The 27,345-nt window shown below is 38.7% G+C and overlaps 1 protein-coding gene across 2 annotated transcripts in view; it reads right to left on the bottom strand.

Annotated features, from left to right (window-relative positions):
- LOC146002867 (acetylcholine receptor subunit alpha-L1-like) overlaps window positions 1–27,345 on the bottom strand; it is a 361,057-nt gene that overhangs the window by 117,511 nt on the left and 216,201 nt on the right. For both annotated transcript variants that reach the window (XM_083140884.1, XM_083140883.1), the window contains exon 4: window positions 19,301–19,481. In XM_083140884.1, the coding sequence (XP_082997010.1) occupies window positions 19,301–19,481 (181 nt within the window). The remainder of the gene's footprint in view (window positions 1–19,300; window positions 19,482–27,345) is intronic.

Here is a 27,345-nt window from a genome sequence, read left to right as displayed (position 1 = left end):
CTTACAGCAGAAAAAGAAATAACAGGCATAATTGAAAATCCTAAACATACAGTAATTCTTGAATTGTACAGCATCCCCAACAAAGAATATGATTCACCATTTACACCAGGTGGCAAAATATATATGCTGTCCCCTGCACAATTTTATTACCAGTTTTTTGTTGGGGGCACACTTAGACCAATCAAGATCAAATATTGGCTACAACCACAGGCACACCACTACCCTACCTTATCAATAACAAATGCAGATAACAAAGTGAAAATCACCCGTGTAGAATTAGAGGATTTTACAGATCCCAATACATTGGAAACAGCATATGTTGAAGATGATGGCTCTCTGGAATTTCATATACAAATAGGAGACAAATTATATTTAGAAAATCCTGTAGTATCAGCTGCTGAACACCCTATAGTTGCAATATTCTTGTTTACATATTATGTCTAGACAAATTATTGTTGATGAATTACACAGACAAGCCAGACATAATTATAAGAGACTGCCAGTAGTTACAAAGGGCATAGATGATTTATGGCAGAGCGACTTGATTGAAATGGCAAGTGGACAGCTGAAAAACTTAGACAAAATCAACAAAGGCTACAAGTATCTACTCACTGTCATAGACACATTTTCAAAATTTGCCTGGGCTGTGCCACTCAAATCCAAGACTGGAAAATGTGTTACAGAAGCCATCAGGACAATCATCAATCAGAGTGGAAGATCACCGCGTTATTTGCAAACAGATAATGGAAAAGAATTTCATAATTCTGTGTTCCAACAATTTATTAAAAGCCAGGCAATACAACATTACTCGAGTTACAGTGATCTCAAGGCCTCAATTGTAGAGAGATTCAACAGAACCTTAAAAAATCATATGTATAAACAATTCACACTTCAAGGTAATTATAAATGGATTAATATTCTTCCAGAACTTCTACATAAATATAACAACTCGGTCCATTCCACAATCAACATGAAACCCTCTGAAGTAACTTCATCTGATGAGCAAAAATTGATCAGCACTGTTTATTATCCTAGATACCAGCCAACAGCAAAAAAGCCAAATACAGGGTGGGTGATCAAGTAAGAATCAGCAAATATAAGCACTTATTCAAAAGAGGCTTTACAAGAAACTGGAGCACTGAATTATTTACAGTGGTTCAAGTTGAACCTGGGACTCTTAACACATATATAATAAAAGACCACCGAGGAGAAATTCTCAAAGGCAGGTTTTATGAAGAAGAGCTCAGCAAAACTAAACAGCCTGACACATATCTCATAGAAAAAATCATCCGCAGAAAAGGCAACAAGTTATTTGTCAAATGGCTAGGACTTCCAGAACACTGCTGGATCGAGGCAAACAAAGTGATAATATGAAGACCTGGGATGTTATAAAGAGGCTGCCAGAACCTGAACAGCAGAATAAGAGAAATGGCAAGTTGCTGCCTGATAATATTAGATGTCTTATTGTTGGGCCATCGGCTTGTGGTAAAACTACACTAATGATTGATAATTTTTTATTGGCACCGAACTGGTTAGACTGGAAAAACAGGCACTTGTATGTCTTCTCTAAGAGCTTGGAACAATTAAAATATCAGCAGCTGTTGAAGCTATATGATGGATTGGATATAGCCACTTTTGAACCAGATGTTAAGCCACTCCATGAATGTCTCGATAATTCTGTTGTTGTGTTTGATGACATTATACTGGATAATCAAAACAGGGTTAGGAATTTCTTTACACAGGGCCGACACAAAAACATTGATTGATTCTACCTGGCACAGACTTTTTCAAAAATACCCAAGCAGCTGATCCGAGACAACAGCAATTTTATATGTGTGTTTCATCAAGATCATACCAACCTCAAACACATACATGATGAATATGTAGGTGGGGACTTGAGCTACAATGATTTTTCCAAGTTTTGCAGTTGGTGCTGGAACCAAGACAGTTATGGGTTTGTCACAATTGATATGACAAGAACACCTAATACTGGCAAATACAGAAATAAAATCAACAATTTTCTAGACATTGAAACATATATAAATAACCATGAAAAGGCCAATTATTGATGATCTTAAATTAAAAGATTATCTTGTAAAAAGATTTAAGGGATGGAAATCAGAGAACCGAGGTTTTTATGAACAACACAAGCGCACAGAACAGCCTATAATTGATGCTATTGGTGAATTAGGTAAAAATATCAAAACTGTTACAGAGCAAAATCAAAATTTGATCACAGAGCTTGTACCTGTAGCTGCAAGAAACATATTAGATTATCCATTCACCTCACTTTCTAGTATTCATACACCTAGTCCTGTTGCGCCTCGAAGAATTGAAGCTACTCTGGATCCTATTGAATTGGGTCTTCTTGCTCAAAAATATTTAAGCACACCTAAAGACAACAAAGATGAGGTCTTTGGCTTATATGCTGACACAGAGCGTGATGGTAGCATCATACATAGAATTGGCAATTTCAGAGTAACATTTATGGGAGATGATCTGATTGTATATTCAGAATCTCGTCTTGGAGAAAAAGGTGCTTTTGTTAAGTATCCTGGAACACCTGGATTGTGGGAACTGATGACTAGGAAGAGACCTGGCAGCTATACAGATCAAGATTATGAGCACTACAAAGAAATATTAATAAAATCAGATGCTCTATACCAGAACAATGATCCCACACAAAAAAGAGTCAAGTGTAGCAGTGGAGCAAAATACAACAATTTAATCAAGCCCATATGGTCTCAGATCAAGACTGGCAGTGGAATCAAACAATACAACACCCTGCCTAAAGAATTTGTGTGGGTTGATGATGTCAGGAAACTTGTAGATAGGTTATTGGTGATAGCTGGGGAGGAAAATGCTGGCAACCACAATTTTTACAATGAAAAGGTTGGAATTATGGACATGATAAGCACAAAATTGTCTAATTTTATAGTGAATGACACTAAGGGGATTGGATATCTTATAAAAATTATTAATACTCTACCACCTAAATTTTGGAATATTTCTGAGGGTCGGGGGCTTGTTAATGACATTATAAACAAGCTGCCATTTGAACTACACATTCCAGGCTATCAATATTGTGGTCCCGGTACAAAATTGGACCATAGATTAAACAGAGGTGATCCTGGTGTTAATCCCCTAGATGCTGCTTGTAGAGACCATGACATAGCATACAACACACATACTGATCTTGTTAAGAGACATGTTGCAGACAAGAAATTAGAAGAGGCTGCATTTGGTAGATTTGTAAGCAAAGATGCTTCTTTAAGTGAAAAAATAGCAGCATTGGGGACCACCATAGCTATGAATACCAAACACAAATTGGGGTGGGGGTTGTGAATATATATATAATAAACCTACAATGAAGGCCAAGGGTGTTATGTATCAGGTACCTTATGCAGGTCTTAAATCTCTTCAAACTATTGACAGCCTTTTAACTAAAAAGCAGCTCAAGAAGGAAAGCTCTTGCATTGCCAAGGGCCATGGTATGAAATTATTGCTTAGTACCCCCCAATTAAAAAAATTACAGCAATCAAGAAAAAAATCACATGTAGGGGGATTCATATTTAGTATCCCTGCTATCTTAGCTGCTCTCGGGGCTGTTGGGAGCTTGGCCGGGGGATCAGCCGCCATAGCAAAAACAGTAATAGATGCCAAGAAGAATAGGGCAGAATTAGATGAATTGAAGCGCCATAACCTGGCCATTGAGAAACAAGGCAAAGGTGTTAAGAGAGTCATGAATAAGTTTAAAAAAAACAAGAGCCGCTTACAAACCAAGATATTGAAGCTTTAATCAAGCCACTGGGCATCAAAAATTTTAGAGGTGTGTACATGTCTGATTCTTTACCAGAACAACCACTCAACAAAGAGTGTGGCATTGTTAATTTGGATAAGTACAAAAATCAGGGCACTCACTGGATCTGTTATCTTAAATATTTAAAAAATGAGGCATTTGTGTTTGATTCATTTGGAGGTGTTCCACCTGAAAATTTAATAAAATATCTAAATTCAACTAATCTTTATTACAATAATGCCCGTGTTCAAAATTTCAAAGATGTTAATTGCGGACATTTGTGTTTATCTGTTCTTAGATATCTGTCTCAAATAAATAAACCATCAATTGAAGATTTTCAAAAAGCCTTGTGGTATTTAAAACATCATGGGGGTATTCCATCTCACCAGCCAAAATTCAATATTGAAACTCAAATTACATGATGATATAGTGTATCCCAAAACAATAGCTCTCAGAGCATTTTATGGCATGTACTTGATCCCTAATATTACACACCACAACAACAAAATTGCAGTTGGTGATGAAAAAATTGTCATCACTCCAGGGCAATATAATCTATCTACTTTAAATGCTCAATTACCCAGAGGTGTAGTGTTAAGTCAAAATTCTGTCACTCACAGAGTAGAAATTGTATCTGCCACAGAAACAGTGAATCTGGGTACTATAGGAGAGCTGTTAGGCTTTGAGAACAACACAAAACTTGAACCAGGCATCAAACACACTGCTATTAATATACCTAAATTCTTAGCCATAGAGACTCTGAATATTCACTGTAATGTGGCCGAGGGTATGATCACCAAATCAAATGGTATAGGCACTCACAAACAAACTGGCATCATTGCAACATTCAAACCTAACTCTGAATTCATGGAGCCCATCATCTACAATCCATCCCCAACATTATATTTTCCTGTGTGTCATAATAGAATAGATTACATTGAGTTGATGGTCACTAATGAAAAAGAAGAATTAGTTGATTTTGCTGGAGCCACAACAACTGCTATCATAGAAATTAATATTTAAATAAAAATACATACAAGAAAAAAATGGAAAATATTGAGAGTTATGAGCTACAATCATTCCCCCCAAACAGGAGGACATTTGCAAATTTAAATCAACCCAACACAGAGATTGAGGTTGATCTTGATGTAGGGGATGGCTTTATACACCCCCACAGAGCAGATCTATACATCAAATTTGATGTTGTAAAACTCGATGGTACAGATTATCCGGCAAATTCAAACATAAGATTGGTGGATAATTTTGTGCCGCATCTGTTCTCTGAAATTGAGATCAGAAAACATGGTGTTGTTATAAACAGAGTGGATTATCCCGGCATTACCTCCACAGCTTTGGCCACACTAAAATTATCCAAGACCGAGGCTTCTTACTACAAAATAGGTGGATTTGAGGCTGGTGATAAAATTATATCTAAAAGCCACACAGTGCTGTTCCCCATGCGCCTGTTGCCAGGATTCTTCTCAGATTACAAAGATATTATGTGGAAGGGTGGTTTAAGAATTACATTTAGAAGAGCTGCCAATGATAATAATGCTTTGATGAGGTACAGTGCATTAAACTCTACAGGGGAAGCTCTGCCTAATACCCTACCTGATGAGGGCAAGTGCCTTATTCAGACTATGGAGCTAAGAATGCCAGTTGTTGAATATGAGGCCAGTTATGCTCTTAAATACAAAGCTGATATCCTAAAAAATCCACAAATTCCTTTACAATTTTATACATATCAATGTGTACAGAAGCCTGCATCTGGTACCTATTATGAGTTTGATGCTACAAATTCATTCTCCAGTATACAATATGACATGCCGGATTTTGTGGTGGTACTGTTTCAGACTGGAAGACACAATAATCAGGAAAAAAATGCAAGTAAATTTGATAACTGCAACATCAAGAACATATATCTTAAAAATGGCAGAAATGAGGTATTTCCTAGAGAAAATTATAATTTAGACATGTCCAAGGATGATTTTCTTAAAATAAAAGAGGCATTTTCATCATACAAAAGAGTCACTACTGGCAATACTGACATGTATTACACACCAGATGAATTCAAAGCACAGAGGCCCATGTTTGTCATCAACACTTCAAAAAGGAAACAAGTTGTGGTTAATGACAGGACAAACATTAAAATTATCTGTGAATTCCACAATGCACTCCCCGATGACACCATATGTAGTGTTATTCTCATAGGTGAAAAATCATATGTTTATGATGTAAGAAATGAGAGAGTCACAGAGCAATTCTAGAGGGCCGAGTCAAACACAGAAGCCCCTTGATTACAAGGCAATAAAAGCCATGGAACTATGTCCACATTCTATTGAGCATCAGAACCCAGGAGTTATGAGTTCTATATCAGCTAAATACAATTCAAAGTGGGACTTTGAAATATGCAATGAATATTCTTGTAATTCTCTCTCGGTATATACCGTGCGTCCATTTCGATCTGCAGCCGAGAGATCGGGAGAAGCGTGGCGGGCGGCGCTGACGGAGGTGCCGACATTTGCGGCCTGTAATGCCCGCATATTTTTATGGACATATGCAGACATTTATATAAATATTGCAAAACTAGCACTAACCTGTGTTATAAGAGTTGTTCAAAGTGATGTCCACCTACATTCACACATTCCTGGCATTGTTTGATGAAATTTTGATTCACACGCAAAAGTTCTTCTTCCGTAATTCTTCCTAGTTCTGCCCTTATATTGTCTTTTAGTTCGTCGATGCTATGAGTGTTATTTCGGTAGACTCTATTTTTCAAGGTTCCCCACAAATAATAGTCACATACGGTAAGATCTGGCGAACGTGAAGGCCATAAACCTCTTGAAATTATTCTGTCATCAAACACCTCCCTTATAACGTCCAAAGAATCAGCGGCGGTATGGGCTGTGGCCGAATCTTGTTGAAAATATCCATATTGTCTCTCATTATCTGATAACAACTGAAAAAACAGCGCGAGTATTTGTGTGCGGTACCTCTCTGAATTTATTGTGTCTTCAAAAAATATAGGCCCTATTATTCTTTTGGCACTTACAGCACACCACACACCAATTTTTGCATCGTGTAACGGAACTTCGTGTATTATTCGGGGATTTTCAGTGCTCCAGTAGCTATTGTTCTGTGAACAAACATGACCACGCAAGTGAAACCATGCCTCATCCGAAAAAAATATTAACTGTGGATCGACAATACCATCTACAATATTCTGCAAAACCCAATTACAGAAATTTACTCTACTTACGTTGTCAGGGGGCCGTGATTCTTGCACTATAGAAACTCTGTACGGTTTTAATTTTAGTAGCTTAGTGGCTGTGTGTGCTGATGATTTTGACACGCCCACCTCTTGTGAAACACGGCGTAGAGGTTTGTTTGGAGAACGTTCTAACGCTGCACCAATTTCATCGAGTTTTGCTTCGGTTAGAATCCGTCGTTTTTGCTTAGGTGTTTTAAAATTTAACGATCCAGTTTCTCGTAATTTAAGGACAAGACGTCTAACCGTATCTCTATGTGGAGGTGAAACGCCTGGGAATTTCTGTACAAATTGCCTACACACGTCTCGACACGAGTCTGTTTTCACATAAGTGTCATACATAAAAATTCTTTGTTCTAACGTGAACCTTGCGGATGGCATTCCAATCGTCTGACTGACACAACACACATACACACTGCAATAACACAAACAAGTAACGGCAAGTAACCAAGAATAACACTCTTACGCACAGTACGAAATTAACACGCTCTTGGTTTACATCTGCCTGCCACTATATTCACAGCTCTGTAGACGCGAAGGAACAAAAACTTGAGCTAGGAGATTTCGGATTGCAAGGAAGCTCACGAACACCATTAGCTTTTAACGGTTCGTCTGCAGCGTAATCTTGATTATAGTGTTGCACATTCGAAACCTCCAAACGATCCCCATTGACACAAAACTCTTTCAAGGATATAAACTTAAGCAGGGCGTTACTGGTCAAAACTATGATTAAAATGTTTTACAGAGTATTATCTGTGGCTCTTAACATCATTTCTAAAGCGTATTTATTTGTGTATATAAGGGTGGAACTTGGAAGAATTACAGAAGAACTTTTGCGTGTTATAACACAGGTTAGTGCTCGTTTCGCAAGATGTCCACAAAAATAAGCGGGCATTACAGGCCTCAAATGTCGGCATCTCCGTCAGCGCCGCCCGCCACGATTCTCCCGATCTCTCGGCTGCAGATCGAAATGGACGCACGGTATTACCAGAAGAAAGGCAAAATGAATTGGCTCGGGCATGCAAAAGTAAAGTTCTGTGCACTTCCAGTAAATTAGAGATTATATCTGCTGGCATGGTAATTTTCTCTGAAAGATGAAAAGGCACAGTGTTGATTTTATATGCTTGCATGCAAGAGATATAATCTCCCAGGCATGCATGATTTATTGCTGGCCGAGACATGGGACTGATCAAAGATTAGAAAAAACATGCAAGCAATTAATTATGCATGCCCGCTCTTCTCCTATTGTATTGAGCGAGAAGTTTTGCTTGCATAAAAATATAAGCTTTTTTGCTTAATTTCAAGTGTAGTCAAAACAATTATAACAGCAGTTAGTGGCTGAGCTGGTGTTTTTATACACAAACAACAGCAGTAACTAGGCTCTGGTGATCCCCAATATAAAATAATTTTGCTCTTTTATGCTGTTGTATAACACTCTTTACCAGGTTTCATATCTGGGAGCTATCAGTTTTATATCAACTAGCAGTAATTATTCTCAAAATCTCACGTGTGGAGATATTATTTTGCCACATGTATTTCAATCTCACACATTTTATCAGGACCCAAACCCGAGCCTCTTGTTTACAAGGCAACAATATTAACATTTTGCCATCAGGGGAGGCTTCACATTTTACTAGGACTCAAACCCAGAAGCCTCCTGATTACAAGGCAATAAAAACCATGGGGCTATGCACCACACTCTACTGGATCTCAGAACCCAGGAGCTATGAGCTTTATATCAATATACACATGGCGGAATCAATCTGAGGGGGGGCTCACCATTTCTACACTAGAATTCAAGATTCCTGGGATTTTGACAGAAAAACACACTATAAACAATAAGATCATATGGGAACTTGGCATAGTCTTAAGTGTAGGCAAATCTGTCTGTTGAGGCTCATCTTTTCTACACTAGAATTCAAAATTCTTAAAAATTCAGAGCATATCTCACTTGAAGAATTGGGGTATAAGCCCCTCTTGGCATTGTTTTAAGTGTAGGCAAATCGGGTTGTTCAATCAAATAACCTCTTCTTTTCTACACTTATAAGTGGTCCTCATCCTATTGTATTTACTACTACTCCTTATTTATGTCGAGAACCACCACGCATGCAAGTATTCATTGCTCCAACTTTACAAATGCCTTATTTATGTCGAAAACCACCACACATGCAAGTATTAATTGCGTCAACTTTACAAATGCCTTATTTATGTCGAAAACCACTACACATGCAAGTATTCATCGTCAACTTTACAAATGCCTTATTTATGTCGACAACCACCACGCATGCAAGTATTCATTGCTCCAACTTTACAAATGCCTTATTTATGTCGAAAACCACTACACATGCAAGTATTCATCGTCAACTTTACAAATGCCTTATTTATGTCGACAACCATCACGCATGCAAGTATTCATTGCTCCAACTTTACAAATGCCTTATTTATGTCAAAAACCACTACACATGCAAGTATTCATCGTCAACTTTACAAATGCCTTATTTATGTCGACAACCATCACGCATGCAAGTATTCATTGCTCCAACTTTACAAATGCCTTATTTATGTCGAAAACCACCACACATGAAAGTATTCATTGCGTCAACTTTATAAATGCCTTATTTATGTCAGACAACCACCACACATGCAAGTATTCATTGCGTCAACTTTACAAATGCCTTATTTTTGTCGACAACCACCAAACATGGATAGTTTTGTTGATGTGTGCAGTACACCCAACGGCAAGGGAATTGCAAATTGTCCATCACTAGCTTTATTCAGTTTGTTTTCTACAATGTCATGATTATGAATTGAAATAAAACTATCAACAAACAGACGACAACATCTGCTTCATATCTACAGGATTCCTTAAAACAATACAGGATGCACAATAAGAAGAATAAAAATGGTAATGGACAATTTGCATTCAATTATCTTTGCCGTTAGCTGTACATTGATGATTGTTGGAAAAAGTGCTGTTGCAATAATATTTTCTGCCGAATTTTCAAGGTTTGATTTACTCCTTCCTGTTGTGTGGTAAGAATAGGACTTAAGTTCAATTTGAAACTTTGGAGATATTTCAGAGACATAATTGATTGTTTTTTTTATATTATGGGTACATCAGCACATATGCTATTTTTTCCCGTCACGCAATACGTGGATATGCCCGTTAACTTTTTTTTTAAAAGAGTAGAACAGAATCTTAATTAGAAAATATAATACGTAAAGGAAAGTTGCCAAAGTAGGAACCCCGTTTTGTTTTTCATCCCTGGTGTCATTATGGCAAATTATTTCGATTAGAAATTTAATAAAATGTGTTCTTTGATATGTTTGCTAACGTTTTGAGTAACTTAATCAACCTTAAAGCGCATCATGCTTTGCCAGTAAGCATTTCTTTAAAAAGGGACGAAAAGTAACAATGGAGAGAAAGTGGCCAAAGTCGGACCCCTCCTTTAACAAGTTCCAAAAATTGGAAAAGACGCAAAAAAATGTAAATATATGATATGTAGTAAATGAATTACATTCATTGAGCTTGCATAAAGAATATAGATGTACAAAAGTAATATAATATAGACTACCAATATCCTAACTGCGTCAATCGCAGTTTCAATTTGTTGGACATCCCACCTCTCCCACCAGTAATTGCCTTTTCCCTGGAACATCTGAAACAATATGTAAGAGGACTTTACTAACGAGTAACGACCCTTTGCTTCATTGTAATGTTAGGTATTCATTGAAGGGTCCTACTTAGGGCATTTTACTTGTGGAGTCTTGTTTATACAATAAAACCATACGTACCTTCAAACAAACCCTTACCATAATTTCAAAGTACAATACTTACTAGTGTCTAAATTGTAACAAGATTGCTATGCTACTTATCTCTCACTTAATTAGCAAAATTCCCACTGTTGTGCACCGATGCACAAACTTTCATTCACACAAAAACAAGTCATGGCGGACTACAGCACCTGATACTTGCACGTTACTGCTGATACCTTCCCTACACAATCTTTTCGTTATTCTTGACGTGTTTCGCCCATTGCCACCACGCGGCAGCACCTACTTACTGAAACAGGGAGTGGGGTCCGAGTTTGGTTATTTTCCTCTATGTATGTTAACTTACTTGCTCAATTTTTAAAACTAGTTCGTTCATTCGTTACTTAATAGGAACTAAATGTACTGTTGCCGAGGATAAAATCTCTTTACCTATTAAAAGCTGAGGCTGCAAAGGGGCACTCAGCATACACATAAGGGCAAACGGAGAACACAATCTCACAAAGGATTATCCTGGCTGCGGATCCAGGCGCCAGAGCCTCGTTGGCCTGCAAGAAGCAGCTACCGGGTTGTATTACGGGATAGTGACGTTGACGTTTTGGGTATCTTACCAGAAGGTCATCCCTTACACCCCAATTCTGCGCATAAGCTTGACTAAGGGTCTAAACCAGGATTGTTCAAGGTCCAAGAACCCATAAATTCTAATGGGTTCTGTTGGGTTCCGCTGCAGGACCGGAACAATTTTTCTTGCACAATTTAAATTCAGTCCAAGTTGCGTATTGTTACATTGAAAAAAGGTTCCTGGACTGTATTTTAATTGTTCATGGAAAAAGGTTCCTGGGCCGTATTGAAATTCTTCCGAAAAAAAGGTCCCTGGACCGAATTTAAATTCATCCGGAAAAAGTTCCTGGACCGTATTTAAGTTGATCGGGAAAAAAGGTTCCTGAACCGAATTGAAATTCATTCTGGAAAAAAGTTCCAGGACCGAATTTAAATTTATCCGGAAAAAAGTTCCTGGATCGTATTTAAGTTGATCGGGAAAAAAGGTTCCTGGACCGAATTGAAATTCTTCCGAAAAAAAGGTCCCTGGACCGAATTTAAATTCATCCGGAAAAAAGTTCCTGGACCGTATTTAAGGTGATCGGGAAAAAAGGTTCCTGGACCGAATTGAAATTCTTCCGAAAAAAAGGTCCCTGGACCGAATTTAAATTCATCCGAAAAAAGTTCCTGGACCGTATTTAAGTTGATCGGGAAAAAAGGTTCCTGGACCGAATTGAAATTCATTCTGGAAAAAAGTTCCAGGACCGAATTTAAATTTATCCGGAAAAAAGTTCCTGGATCGTATTTAAGTTGATCGGGAAAAAAGGTTCCTGGACCGAATTGAAATTCTTCCGAAAAAAAGGTCCCTGGACCGAATTTAAATTCATCCGGAAAAAAGTTCCTGGACCGTATTTAAGGTGATCGGGAAAAAAGGTTCCTGGACCGAATTGAAATTCTTCCGAAAAAAAGGTCCCTGGACCGAATTTAAATTCATCCGAAAAAGTTCCTGGACCGTATTTAAGTTGATCGGGAAAAAAGGTTCCTGGACCGAATTGAAATTCATTCTGGAAAAAAGTTCCAGGACCGAATTTAAATTTATCCGGAAAAAAGTTCCTGGATCGTATTTAAGTTGATCGGGAAAAAAGGTTCCTGGACCGAATTGAAATTTTTCCGAAAAAAAGGTCCCTGGACCGAATTTAAATTCATCTGAAAAAAGTTCGTGGACCGTATTTAAGTTGATCGGGAAAAAAAGGTTCCTGGACCGAATTGAAATTCATTCTGGAAAAAAGTTCCAGAACCGAATTTAAATTTATCCGGAAAAAAGTTCCTGGATCGTATTTAAGTTGATCGGGAAAAAAGGTTCCTGGACCGAATTGAAATTCTTCCGAAAAAAAAGGTCCCTGGACCGAATTTAAATTCATCCGAAAAAAGTTCCTGGACCGTATTTAAGTTGATCGGGAAAAAAGGTTCCTGGACCGAATTGAAATTCATTCTGGAAAAAAGTTCCAGGACCGAATTTAAATTTATCCGGAAAAAAGGTTCCCGGACCGTATTTAAATTCATCCGGAAAGAGGTTCCTGGACCTCATTGAAATGCTTTAAATATGAAAAGGTTATACACTGTCTAGAACTCATTTACGTTTGCTGATTTTCTCTCCCAGTCCGGGATTGAATTTATTTACAATTACAGAGCAGGCTTGACCGATTCAAAGTTGCCTTCTAAAAATGTCCGCGAGTACGTTTTACACTAGAATGTCACACTGCGGTTGTAGAAATCGTAGCGCATGGAATAAATCAAAACGCTGTTGTTCTCTCGTGGTCCACGTTCAAAAACTCCCTTGTCGAAGAGTTACTGTACATAACGCAATGGACTATATTAGTGTGACGTCACATTGAGTTCAAACAAACCCGTCACGTGTTGCTCCGGCATCCGATCCAGAAACAGTAGCCAATTGGAGCCGACGGTGAGGTAACGTGAGGCTGCTGTGTTCCCAGCAGATAATACAACAGGGACGGGCAGTGCTGCTACAACCAAGTGAAGGAACGCGCACGAGAGAATGCGGCTACATGGAAAGGGGCAACGTGACTGCAGTTTGCGTTTTGCCCATTTCAACCTTGTACTGTACTTTAGATTCTCGAGACAGCCAGCACCTGGATTATTCTTTCATGCTCACAAGTGGATAATTGTTTATCGTCAGGTCCGTATTCGATCCAAGTTGCGTATTGTTTCATTTCAATACAGGACTTGGACCGTATTTAAACTGATTCGGTAAGAAAGGTTCCTGGACCGTATTTAAATCGATCCTGGAATAAAGGTTCCTGAACCGAATTTAAATTGGTTCGGAAAAAATGTTTCTGGACCGTATTTAAATTGTTCGGGAAAGAAGGTTCCTGGACCGAATTGAAAACTTTACAGATAAAAAGGTTCCTTACGGTCCAGAACCCATTTTCGCTTTCTGATTTTCTCTCCTGGACCGGAATTGAATGTATTTAAAATTCCTGGACCTTTAACAACACTGGTCTAAACAATACATATTTTTCTTCCAGAGAAGATGATGCTATCATATAGCACATTCCTAGATTTACTACTGTTGCAAAATAAATACGCTTGTGAACTCTACGATAGTAATGGACTTTGTAAAAATAATTTTAAAAATCACATTATGCAATTTAGCTCACACCAATTAATTGTGTTTTCGGATAATTACCGTAAATAACTTCATTAATTGAGTAATTATTCTCAGCTCTCATTAACTGAGGTGTCAGACAAAACCATCAGTAAAAATTATTAAATGTATCTTCACTGGCAAAGTATCCTGCCTATTTCAATGGGTGCAAAACTCATGGTAACAAATGCTTCATATGCAGAGAATAGGTTACGGACAACTTACTTACACCGATGTAATGCCTTCGTTTTATATTTTGCGGGATATTTTTGTTCGAAACGTTTCGCATATGTGAAACGATTAATGATTGATTGATTGAAATGGTGTTTTAAGTGCACTTTATGCACAGTAAGACTAATCGGAACTGGACCTACAGTTTAAAGTGAAATCCAAACCACTATGTACCTCCACCGGGTATAGAACCCGGGACCCTTTGATTAAAAGGTAACGACGTTACCACTACGCTATCGAGGTAACCCGTATGTGAAACGATTAGTGAAATGTGGATTTCACGCCTTCTTATATGAATATACATTTTGTAAAATGGTGGTCGCAATTTCGAATTTAAAGAACGTTTAAAATGGGGAGAGAGAGAGAGAAAGAGAGAGAGAAATGGGAACTATAGGTAAAATATACATTATAAAGAGATTGAGAAAGATACATATTTAAAGAGAGAGATAGAGAGAAAGAAGGAACCAATGAATGAGATAAATTTGGAGGTGCTTTTGCACACATGGCCATTTTGCATCCTCCAAAGTAAGCAGGGAAAATCGCATTACCTAAAGTCATTACTAGGGAGCGGAAGTTGATGACATAAAAAATATAGGTATATGACCTATAGAATGTTCTAAAAAATGGGAAATAATGACCATTAAATTTGTTAGTTTCAGGTTAAAAATTGAAATGAAAAGGAAATTAAATAATCCAGCCTCTCCTTATCTGATCTTAAATCTGAGTTTCCCCCAGGCGGGCACTTGGTGGTTTCCCTCGATACAACAAAGACTGTCACCAGTTCAGCATTTCTTTTGCTCGTACATTGCAATCCTGCGAGATCTATATAGGCCTATATTCACCTTGGTGAAAAGGCTCAAGAAGATTACCAAAATGAAAGAAGTGACAAAATATGACGAAACAATGCACCGCGTATTGCGAAAAATGACGGAAAAATGCCAAAAATCGGTGAAAATGACCTAAAACCTGAAAGTTGGCAAAAAAATCCAAAAAACAAAATGCACTTTAAAATTACCTTTTTTAAGTTCTAGACGAAGTGGAATATTGTGTATATTTAATGGGCATCGTGTCCGAGATGTCAGAAAAAGATGACATTTCATCAACTTCCGCTCCCTATTCATTACCTAGGAGTTTAGAAGGGGGTGTAAAAAGCCCCTACAGAATGGATAAAAGTACAAAGTTGTAAAGGGAGTTGCACAGGACATACGCAATATATTAAAAAATTAAGGACACACTGAATACTATCTGCGACAGTGTAAAAGACCCACTCTTCTCAGAAAGCTAAAAACATTAGTTACAACTATCGGCACAATCTCTGGATAAATAAGGGAAAATAAGAATTGAAAGAGAGAAAACAGGAAGATGATAATAGAGAGAGAGAGAGGGGGAGTAAAATGGAAGGAAAAAGAAAGCGAGAATAAATGAGACAGCCACAATAGATCATTTCAGCAAGTCTCCAACATATTTACTTATGTCGGACAAACAAATACCACATAGACACATGGCGACCTCATGCCACATTGCCACCCTCTGTGTGGTGTAGTAATTATTGGAAGAAAACCGAACCATTTCGTGGATATTTGGTGTAACTATGGCGCTACCAAGCAGCTTTTGCCGTTCACAGCAGCTCAAGTCCACCCAGTGTAAGTTCGAGGACATGTTCCCCACTTGGAGTCTCGCATAGGAAAGCGCTCTCTTCAGATGTTCTCGATTGAGATGCAAAAGACGAGAGATTCGTCAAAGTGGACGCGTTCTGGGATTTCCGCGTGGCCAGAGATCAGGAACAAGTTGGAATTCGCGCTGATGAAGTGGACTGGTAGAAACATAAAAGCGGTTGAAACTTGCAGAGGAATGTTCGGTCCTTGTGAGATTTTGTTTGCGTGGGTGGCGATATTTGGAGCTGGTCAAGAAATTTTCTCTTACATCGAGTCTTTGGATCGACTGTTGTCTCTAGAGGAAGCGACTGCGGAGCAGCCTTCAAGTAGATGGTTAGAAATCAAGAAGTCCACTCCGAGAGTACTTGAACCTGTGTTTAAGGCACATCTCAAGTCAAACAACTTTTTCCAGCCTCAAATTCGCAATAGCTGTTTTTAACTCAAGGTACCCACTACAAGTAAATAAAAACTCCAGATTTACACAGGCACTCTTGCACTTTCAGAATGATTCTCTATGGACTGAAAAATCAGAATAATACAATGTGTTCGTTTTTTGAATGTTAGTGACAATGGTTCTACATTAGCATGCAATGTTAATTGAACATTATGCATTGTTTTGTGCTTTTTTTTTGTTAAAGAGCCGGATTAGTAGTGAAATCACAGAACTGTCGTAGGTTCGATTCCCACCACCGCAAAATAAATCTCGCCTGAAGATGAGAGAAGATTTGCTCTCTCAAATCGTAGTGTTGGAATAAGTTAAAAAAACACTAGACGATGGATAATGTCTAATTAGCGTTGCATGCTAATACAATTTATCCTGTATACAGTTGGTGGGTAATCTGTTACTGTTCGATTCTCGGAGTGGTGGCAATTTTCCTCGCATGAAGCGGCTCTGAGGCTCACCCAGCATCTTACACAGAGCGGTATAAGCGTCCGGAGCGTGGTACTGATCACAGTATAGCCGTAATCGAGTATGTATGGGGCATTACCTCCACATCCCGTATCTGCCTTCATAGCATAGGGTAATAGTACGCTCGCTTGCTCGTATCCATAAAAGAAACTCAATATTAAGATTTATCTAACATACTCTATGGAAATATGACGAAAGTATGGAAAATGATCGAAACATAGAATGTCTGATTAATTTTTAAATTATGGACACAAAACGAGGCTGTACAAGAGCACTCAGCAAAAATACAGACAAACACAGGCAACACAACCCCACAGATGAATACACTGGCCGCGGGACAAGGCGCCAGAGCCTCGTTAGTATGAAATATGAAGTACAGCGAGTACTACATGGAAGGGAGATTGGCATTTGTGTGTCTAGAGAAAGAGTCATCCTGTACACCCAGTGATGTGCCGTAGACTATAAGTTTACGTCTACATGCCGTTGTCTACACGTAATCTACACGAAGATTACATTAGCTTATACAGAGCATTCCCTACCCGGCATCAGCGCTTGTCTTTCCCGGTGAACGGGGTCCGCGAGAGTCGCACGCTACAGTCTGTTTTTCTCGCTCTCCCTGCCTTCGCTCTCTTTCCCTTTCTGTTGACGTTGCAGACTGACGCCAGTATAATCCTCCCTCGGAAGTTGTGTTGTGTCGTGTCCGTATGTTGAAGATTGTGGCTTAATATGGCACCACAAAAGTTTACATTACAACAAGGGATTTATCTTGTCGAGTGTTACTTCGGAAAGAGGAATTGTGGAGAAGTGCGACGACGTTTTGCAACGAAATTTCCTGGAGTTCCCGTTCCACATAGGACCACTATATTAAACCTCGTAAAAACGTTTAGAGTAACAGGGTCAGTTCTGAATAAAAGTGGAAAATGGGGAAATAAAGTATACAAAGACAATCCGCACACCATCCGTGAGTTAAAAGAGAGTATTGTACGAAAAATCGGGAGAATTACAGTAGACGAACTTGCACGTGTAAATGCCAATTTCCTTCGGAGATGCCAGGAATGTGTTGCAGCAAAGGGACATCATTTTCAACACCTTCTGTAGTCAAGGTTAATACACAATATAAAAACTGTAATTTTAATAGCCGACTCTACCGACTGTCGCGGACCCCGTTCGCCGGGAAAGACAAGCTCTGATGCCGGACCGCTTGCCGCCGAGACTCGTAAATGTCAGGGAATGCACTGTAGTTTACATAGTCTACTGTAGGCAATGCAAACAACAGGACAGAAAGAAATCCCAGTTCTTTTTAAAAAAGAAAGTATTCTTTTCTTCAAACATGTCGATAATCTGGGCCTATAACCAACTTAAGACCATCCGACGTAATCAAAGTTACCGAATTTTCACTAACGAGGAAAAGAGGAACTGCCGGAAGAAAAACAAATGACAGTCATAGGTGAAAAGTGACATTATTTTGTACACTGAGAAAGGGAAGGCTAAAAATATGTTTTGCATTGTTACTGCATAGAAAAGTGCATGTGTCTTTAAACCAGATTTTTTTCCACGCACGTTTGAAATGGTGAAAAATAGAAGTACGTAGAACATATCTTGCCATTTAATTCTACGGACATCCCTCTTTTGTCGCAACAAGTTTATTTTGCAATTTAATTAATACCTAGTGAAATGGTTTAACGTAAATTAATACTTAAAACACTTATTACTAGACATTGTAATACTCCACGCTTTCTATTTTCAGCTCCTGTCACTGATTCTAGCACGATGCACGTATCTTGCACGAAGAACGCCGAACGCCATATTGTCTACGTTGATTTATGTCTTGGACGTAGATTATGTAGTTTACATAGTCTACATGTAGAATGTAGACAATGGTTGTTTACGAATAGACGCACATCACTGCGTACACCTCGTGATATGGAATATGAGAAAACACAATAGCATATTAAGAAAAAAAGCAATATAAAACAATTTCGTAACTTATTTATATAATATATAAACTGAGCATAATCTTCATTGAAGATTTAAAATACCCCATATTCGAATGGCAGTTAAATTACAGCCTAATCAGGACAGGGCCTACAGTTTGAACATGACGTTCTCTGTAACAAATCGAAGAACAGGACATTATGCACTATTTAATTTTTTTCGTGAATTATTCATATTATACATGCCCCAAGTGTCTGATAACTAACGCCGCGCATAACGGTAGACAAGGGGAGAATGCGAGTGGGTGAGCTGATGTAAACGGCCGGTAGCTGCAGCCGCGTTTTCCCCTCCATGAACTTGCATCTCCTCGCACGCGTTCATTGGTTGAGATCTCCGGAGTCACTACTTACGCAGATAACTAGTTTTCATTCGCTTGCTCAACAGACACCGGGGACAGAATATATTGCTGCTACTGAGAGAAGTGTAGGGGTGCGGGGTTACAGCCCCTAAAGTTGGCAGAACTTACCTGGTTGCCATCGTAAGTCCAGGAACCGAACTTCATGAAGCACGTCTGTTGATCGAAGGGAAAGTACCGAACGTCAATCTCGCAGGAAGATTTAAAGATGGCGGGAGGCGTCCACACAACCTTCCCCGTGTGGTGGAGGACTGCTTTCGTCATCGTCGTCACGACGTACTCCCCGTCGGCACTGGAAAAGATGGAAACAGGATTGTTCAATAATTGGGAAGACAACAAAAGTCACGGGCACATGTTTTAATGCAACATAAAGGAAGGTTTGAAACTTCCGCCATTTCAAAAGAGGGTTGTACTCGATTGGTTGTTCGTGGTAAAATCGCCACTTTGTAATCAAGGGGTTTGATACCTGGTGGAGGCACATAGTGGCGCGGATCCCACTTTTAAAACGAAATTGCTCTTTAAAATTAAGAACTGTAGCTGGATTATTTTTTAAAAAAATAAGCAACTATAACTATGGTACTCCTGAAGTAACAAGTAAGTGTAACACCGAGTTATTCTTCAAAATCAGAAAATTTTACAGTTAATGTTGGAGACATCTAACTGGGATAATATTCACAAATTTGTGACTGTAGCTGGATTAGTCTTAAAAATCAGTACCTGTAACTGACAAGGGAGGTTATCTAAATGGTCCGATTTCCATGAAACTTGGCAGGTGTATAGAGGGGGCCAAAGGAAGAAATACGTGTTTTTTTGTTTCGGCTAAAAAACAGTTTTAGGGGGCAAAACCTCCCCTCTAATGTCAAGATGAGGACAAATTGAAGTTGGGATCTTACCCCTGTATCCCCCTCCGATTTACATGAAACTTGGCAGGTGTATAGAAAGGCCCAAAGGAAGAAATACGTATTTTTTTCGGCTAAAAAAGGTATTAGGGGGCAAAACTTCCCCTCTAATGTCAAGATGAGGACAAATTGAAGTGGGGATCCGACCCCTGTGTCCCCCTCCGATTTCGATGAAACGTGGCAGATGTATAGAGGGGCCCAAAGTAAGAAATACGTGTTTTTTGTTTCCGCTAAAAAAAAACTGTTTTTAGTTAGCAAAACCCCTCTCAAATGTCAAGATGAAGACAGATTGAAGTGGGGATCTGACCCCTGTGTCCCCCTCTTGTATCCTTAGCTATGGATATCACCTATATGATATCTAGGTCATGCTTGATAGGATTATGGTTCCCGTGTGCGGCTATTTTGATGCTCCGTTACCCTGCCTGCTCCGTCTATTGTTATGCCCATGCCTATCCGGGAACAACGGTGTCTATGAATTCGGCATCTCTCTACAATTACACTGCGTTTGGTACCGACAATCATACAGTTCTCTGCTGTGTGTGTTCCAATTATAATTATATGAGCGTGTTGTTCCTATGCCAGATTTACGTGGTTTCGGAGTCAGATCCCCACTTCAATCTGTCCTCATCTTGACATTTGAGGGCGGTTTTTAACCCCTAAACATTTTTTTAGCCGAAACAAAAAAAACACGTATTTCTTCCTTTGGGCCCCTCTATACACCTGCCAAGTTTCATGGAAATCGGAGGGGGACACAGGGGTCAGATCCCCACTTCAATTTGTCCTCATCTTGACATTAGAGGGGAGATTTTTGCCCCCTAAAACTGTTTTTTTAGCCGAAACAAAAAAAACACGTATTTCTTCCTTTGGGCCCCTCTATACACCTGCCAAGTTTCATGGAAATCGGAGGGGGACACTTAGATAACCTCCCTTGCGAGTTATTCTTCAAAATGAGCAAATGTAACCGAGTAATTCTCGAAATAGAGTAATTGTAACTGAGTTATTCTTTAAAATGAGAAGCTGTAACATAGTAATTCTCGAAAATGAGTAACTGTAACTGAGAAATTCTCCAAAATGAGTAACTGCAACAGAGATATTCTTGAAAATAAGAAACTGTAACTGAGTAATTCTCGAAAATGAGTAACTGTAACTGAGTAATTCTCGAAAATGAGAAACTGTAACTGAGAAATTCTCCAAAATGAGAAACTGTAACTGAGTAATTCTCGAAAATAAGAAACTGTAACTGAGTAATTCTCGAAAATGAGAAACTGTAACTGAGTAATTCTCGAAAATGAGAAACTGTAACTGAGTAATTCTCAAAAATGAGTAACTGTAACTGAGGAATTCTCTAAAATGAGTAACTGTAACAGAGATATTCTTGAAAATAAGAAACTGTAACTGAGTAATTCTCGAAAATGAGTAACTGTAACTGAGTAATTCTCGAAAATGAGAAACTGTAACTGAGAAATTCTCCAAAATGAGAAACTGTAACTGAGTAATTCTCGAAAATAAGAAACTGTAACTGAGTAATTCTCGAAAATGAGAAACTGTAACTGAGTAATTCTCGAAAATGAGAAACTGTAACTGAGTAATTCTCGAAAATGAGAAACTGTAACTGATTAATTCTCGAAAATGAGTAACTGTATCTGAGATTTTCTTCAAAATTAGTAACTACAACAGATATATTTTTTTTAAATGAGAACTGTAACTGAGTTAATCTTTAAAATGAGTAAATGGTACTGAGCTACTTAGAACTAGAAAATGTTTCTAAGTTACTTTGAAATGAGTACTCTGAGTGACTGAGTGACTCTTCAGAAGTCAATATCTGTAACTAGGTAATTCCTCAAAAACAAGTAGGCCTAACTATAAGTAGCTTACTCTTAAAATAAAACTAGTAACTCTCCTTCAGAGGCTAGTTGGGTGAATCGCCCTGTATAATGCAGTCTCTCTCTCTCTCTCTCTCTCTCTGTCTGAAGAAAAATAAACTTTTTATGCGGTCTCCTTATTCAACCTCGCATCCAAGGCCCCGCCCAGATCTGCCACAGTTATTAAATTTATACCGCGGTTGATTCCCATCATAATACGGTACCCGGGCGTGCTGTTCGAGTTCCCCAGGAACGTCCGACGACGACGAAGTTCCCTAACGACGGGAGAGGAGGGCGTGTCCTCTTGCAAATTTTAATACTCAGAACGCCTCATCCGTCCGGAATTATTCATACTATACGTGTCGGGCGCAAATTTTGCATGGAGGCATATCGGTGTTTCTTCTCGTAGGTGACGTCAACCGAAAGGATTGGGTTTTCAGGGGGGAGGAACATGGTACTATTGTTTCTTGTTGTCTCCGTGGCCTAGCGGCTAGCACAATGATCTCAACGGTGGAAAGGTATGTTCATAAACGAAGTAAACAATCTCGGAATGTAATAGACATAAAATGTGCATATACGAGAGGAAATTGTGTGTCATGTAACTGGAAGTTTCTTTATAGACTGGCAACTGTGCGTTAGTTCTAACCTCTGGCGTGTGGCGGCGCTAGATGTCTTGTTGACAAAAAATCGCTCCACGAGAAATAATTAGCGTGTCTTATGTGGTTTCCAGAGACAAAATCTCTAACTCAAGTGCAGCAAATTCAAAAGATAGTACAGAGTGATTCAAAAGTCACTGAACACCCCGATAAAATGTAAAGGAGTTAAGCTGGGTACAAATGGTCTTGATTGAAAACGGTTAGGCCTAAGGGGAACAATATTGGTGTGTTCCAAGCGGACCACATTGAATTCAACTCAAAATTTTTAATTGGGAAGGGGGCAATGTGAAATATCAAATCAGGCTAGAATTTCACGAGAAATGCAATGGTGAAGTTTTTCAACCTATTTTTAATCAGGAAAAAGTTATGACTGTAACAAAAGTCTCATTTTCCAGGTGTAAGGATACAGTGCCAGAATGCTCCTAATGCGTGAGGAACGCATCGAGATCCAGTGTCGCATGTGACCGTTGCACAATAACTTCAAACGTTCCGGGAGACAGGATCAGTCAACGAGCCTGATCATTATCATCACTGAGAAGATGTTGAAGCTCAAGTTTATAGGGACGTTATCTGTGCGCTTGCAGATCCAAAAAATTGGTGGTTCACTAACACCACATTCTAGTGATAATCGGCGTGTGTTTAGGGACTTTGCAAATGAAGGTAGGACTGCTGCGGCTCTTTTTTCGTCGGTGGAAGTTGTGGGACGTCCTGATCGTCGCCTGTGCGGCTCACGGCCGCGTGCACCAACGCCGATTATTTCGAAGTTCAGATGAACGTGATCAATTTTAATCCACTCTAAATGAACTTGGTTTAAAGATTTGCATTGCATCAACGAAAAACGACGTTCAGGAGATTCCGTTCAACTGATCCGAGATTAATTTGTAAAGCTATACCTGATTGGTTGGCTAAAACAAATGACAATCAAGAACCCCATAGAGTCATGTGATGTGTTAAAGTATCAACATGCTGGAGAAGAAACTAATTCGGCCTGCAAATTACTCTGAATTTGAGAGATGTACTAATCAACATTGTCAATATGTACAAGGATGTAGTGGAGTGTAAAAAAATAATAATATTAAAAAAGAACTGACGGCACAACACAAAAAGAGAAGGAGAAAGCATGGAACCTTCTTCTACGGGACTTTAGTGCCTTACGAAATGCATTCGATTTTGAGAGAACAGCGTACGCTGAACCTCGCCCGCTCAAGTAAAGATATATTATTATTATTTCTATTATTACTGTACTGTGGTAAGTATTTGAATTTTTCATTTCTTAATTCTTATATATTTATATTGTGGTGTCGTGTAAATAGCCAGCAACATGTATTTTCGTTAATTTATACAATCATATTTCCAACACCATGTAGCAATATCGTAAACATTGCTCTGAACTAATTTACCTTGCACGTAATATATGACATTTATATATGTTTTGTGTTCTGGGATAGAAAGTACAGTATTTATAAACATTACGACTTTGCACCACAGAACTACATATTATTATTATTATTTTGGCAGTTTTTAGTTTACATAGTTCTCGAATTATCAGTATTGTACATCCAACATCTCTAGCGTTTGCACACCCTCGATATCACTTTCTGCTATATTAAAAAACAACTGTCTGCAGTCGAAGCGTCAGTATCCTGAACCAGGATCAGACACAAAAATGGTGGCGAATGGCCGATCAGAAGATAAACTCGTTTTGATGTTCCTAGATCGCGATCAAGGGTTGAACCGTCTTCGTGCAATGGAATTTCCAGTGATCCTTTCCCGATCCGAGTTTAAAATTTGATCTTCGTTCGTGGACACGGCCATCAGTCAGACACCTCACCGCAACGAATAAAAAGGATAGTCCCTGCCCTCCCTTGGGGAGAGCAAGATATGAGGAACCGAGACGTCGTCAATTAAACCGTGCATAGCAACGGAAGGTATAGTGGCGTCAAATGAACTGATAGATACCACAGTGTGCAAACATATTTATATACGGTAGTGAACCTTTCAAAGAATTAAAAAAAAATATATATATTCGGCTAATAAAATTTATATCCAGTGTGTCTTGAAATTTTTCTGGAGAAAGTTAGAAATGGGGTTTACGAGGTGGTGGCAACCAGCCTTTTTTTTTATAGATAAGTCCGGATTTCTGGTGTGGAATTTCCATGCCAGAAACTCCAGTTAATCGCCATGGAGATAGCATAGTTATACTCGCTCACCCTCAAGAGTAACCCAGCTACACCTACACGCCTTGAGGAGTAATCCAGTTCAACCTACTCGCTCTTGTACTGTTCTGAACACTACATTACAGTTGTACAGGGTGTCCACAAAGTCCTGCTACCGTTACGATGAAACTTAACTCCTAAACTATATGAGATAAATACATGCAGTTTTTTGCAACGTGTTCTACAGCTCTCAAAGTTTTGTTTACAATTACAACACTTCCACATGCGCCCCGTTAGTTTCTCTCAGGACGTCGAGACGGTATTCGATCTCCATCCATACATGCTGCAGCATAGGAGCATCAACCTGTTCGAGAACTTCTGCAATCCGTGTACGAAGTGTGACAATATCTGGAACAGGGGTTTCGTAGACACGACCCTTGACATACCCCCAAAGGAAAAAAAATCCAAGGGGGTAATATCAGGGGAGCGCGGTTGCCAGGAATTGTCTATCCAAAAGGTTCCTCACAACATAATGTGCAAAATCAAAAAAAAAATAATAATAACAAAAAAATACCACTACTTATTAAAACTTTGAGAGCTGTAGAACACGTTGCAAAAAACCGCATGTCTTTATCACATATAGTTTAGGAGCTACAGTATGTTTCATTGTAATGTTAGCAGGACTTTGTGGACACCCTGTATATTACTTAAACTTTGGAATTTTGAGTTCGTTCATTTTTTATTTTGTCAACTGTTTATTGCGTCACAGACAACCAGTATCAGAAGGTCAGACTAACCTGTAGATGTTCACCTGGCAACGAGCTTCACAAAATAATCAACATAACAATAGTCTGACAATATCCAGGCAATGTTTTAACAGGAGTATGAAGAAATTAACTTATCCCCTTATATTATAAATTGTATGCAATTAGTCCAAACAATACAAAAAACTGGAAAAAACAGCTATTCCCATGATGATGAGTATGCAAAGAAAGCAACGTACCTTCCAAACACTACGGACATATCACTATACTATACTGATCTTCTCCCTAGAGTAAAGAAGAAAATTTTGAATGGATGGTTTGATTGGTGTCGAAATAAACTTGTGACAGTTGGAGAATCATACAGACCATTTACTGAATTCAAACCGCACAAACCATGGTTTCATCATGTCAGTAGTGCAATAAATGTAATTGTTTTAATTAAGGAGATCGGGTCGTTTGTGTACTAGGTAACATTAATCCAAAATTGAAATAACGAAAAATAAGAGATATGAATGTGGCTGAAAAAGTGCAGACGCGCAACATTATAGTAATACTGGAATGCCCAAAATATATTAGAGAGAGAAATATCTTGTATAACACTTTATAATCTAAAGGTTTAGTTTCTAATAAATCTGTCGAGTTTGGTTGTCAATTCAGATGTGGGGATGGGTTATAGTTTGTTAACATTTTTAAGGAAGTTTAACATACAATTGTAAAAGGCAAAGTGATCTCTTTTTTTAATCTAATATCTGTAAAATAGGGGGGAAAGACTGATAATTTTAATGTAAAACAATTATATATATTTTATATGTATATTGTAATGGACAAAAAAACGACATAAAAAGCTGTTAGGTCCAAAATTAAGGAATGAATGAATTAATAATCATATTCTCTTAAAAGTTGTAAAACGTTGCAACTTGTAATTGAGTTCATGAGGAATGAACCTTTTCTAAAGGTTAATTCGAGATTTTTGTTTACCACCACTTTACAGGGTGGTCCAAAAGTGTGGAAACACCTGAATAAAAATTGAATGACATGATATTTCTAAAATCTAACATTGCAGGTTTGTAATAGGGGTAGGGGAAAATGTTATAGGGCATATGACGATGACGGCCGCGGACTTTAAAAGTTCAAATAGAAACAATGTCGTGTAATACCTCATTTCAATAGGAAATTTTCTTACGAGTTCAACGGTGTGCATAATTTTCCTCTAGCACCAAAAGGGACGAAGTTATTAACGTTTTTATGCTTGCTTTATCGTTGCAGGTGAAGTAACACAGAATTGGTCTCACGCAGGCAGAACGCATTGAGATCGTGTTGATCTCAGGCGAACGAAGCACGAGGGTGATTGCAGCCATGTCCCCATGTAGAAATCCAGCGGAGTGAGGTCTGGGGAACGTGGTGGCTACTCCACAGCACCTCGTCGTCCAATCCAAGTGTTGGGAAACTGCACATACAGGTACTGACGAACACAATTTCCGTAATGAGGAGGGGCGCCATCGTGATTTTGGTTTATCAGTTACAGTCCCGGTTTCACGAAATATTGCAAGCACTTTACTGACGGTACCACAATGAATGGGGACCCTATCTGGGTGACGGTGGTTAAAATCGTCTGCAATCACCCTCGTGCTTCGTTCGCCTGAGATCAACACGATCTCAATGCGTTCTGCCTGCGTGAGACCCATGCTGTGTTACGTCACCTGCAACGATAAAGCAATCATAAAAACGTTAATAACTTCGTCCCTGTTGGTACTAGAGCAAAATTATGCACACCGTAGAACTCGTGAGAAAATTTCCTATTGAAATGAGGTATTATACG

Source organism: Lepisma saccharinum, chromosome 19 (genome assembly GCF_977018435.1).
Source record: "Lepisma saccharinum chromosome 19, izLepSacc3.1, whole genome shotgun sequence".
Classification (NCBI taxonomy): Eukaryota; Metazoa; Arthropoda; class Insecta; order Zygentoma; family Lepismatidae; genus Lepisma; species Lepisma saccharinum.
This window is presented reverse-complemented; position numbering and strand designations above follow the sequence as displayed.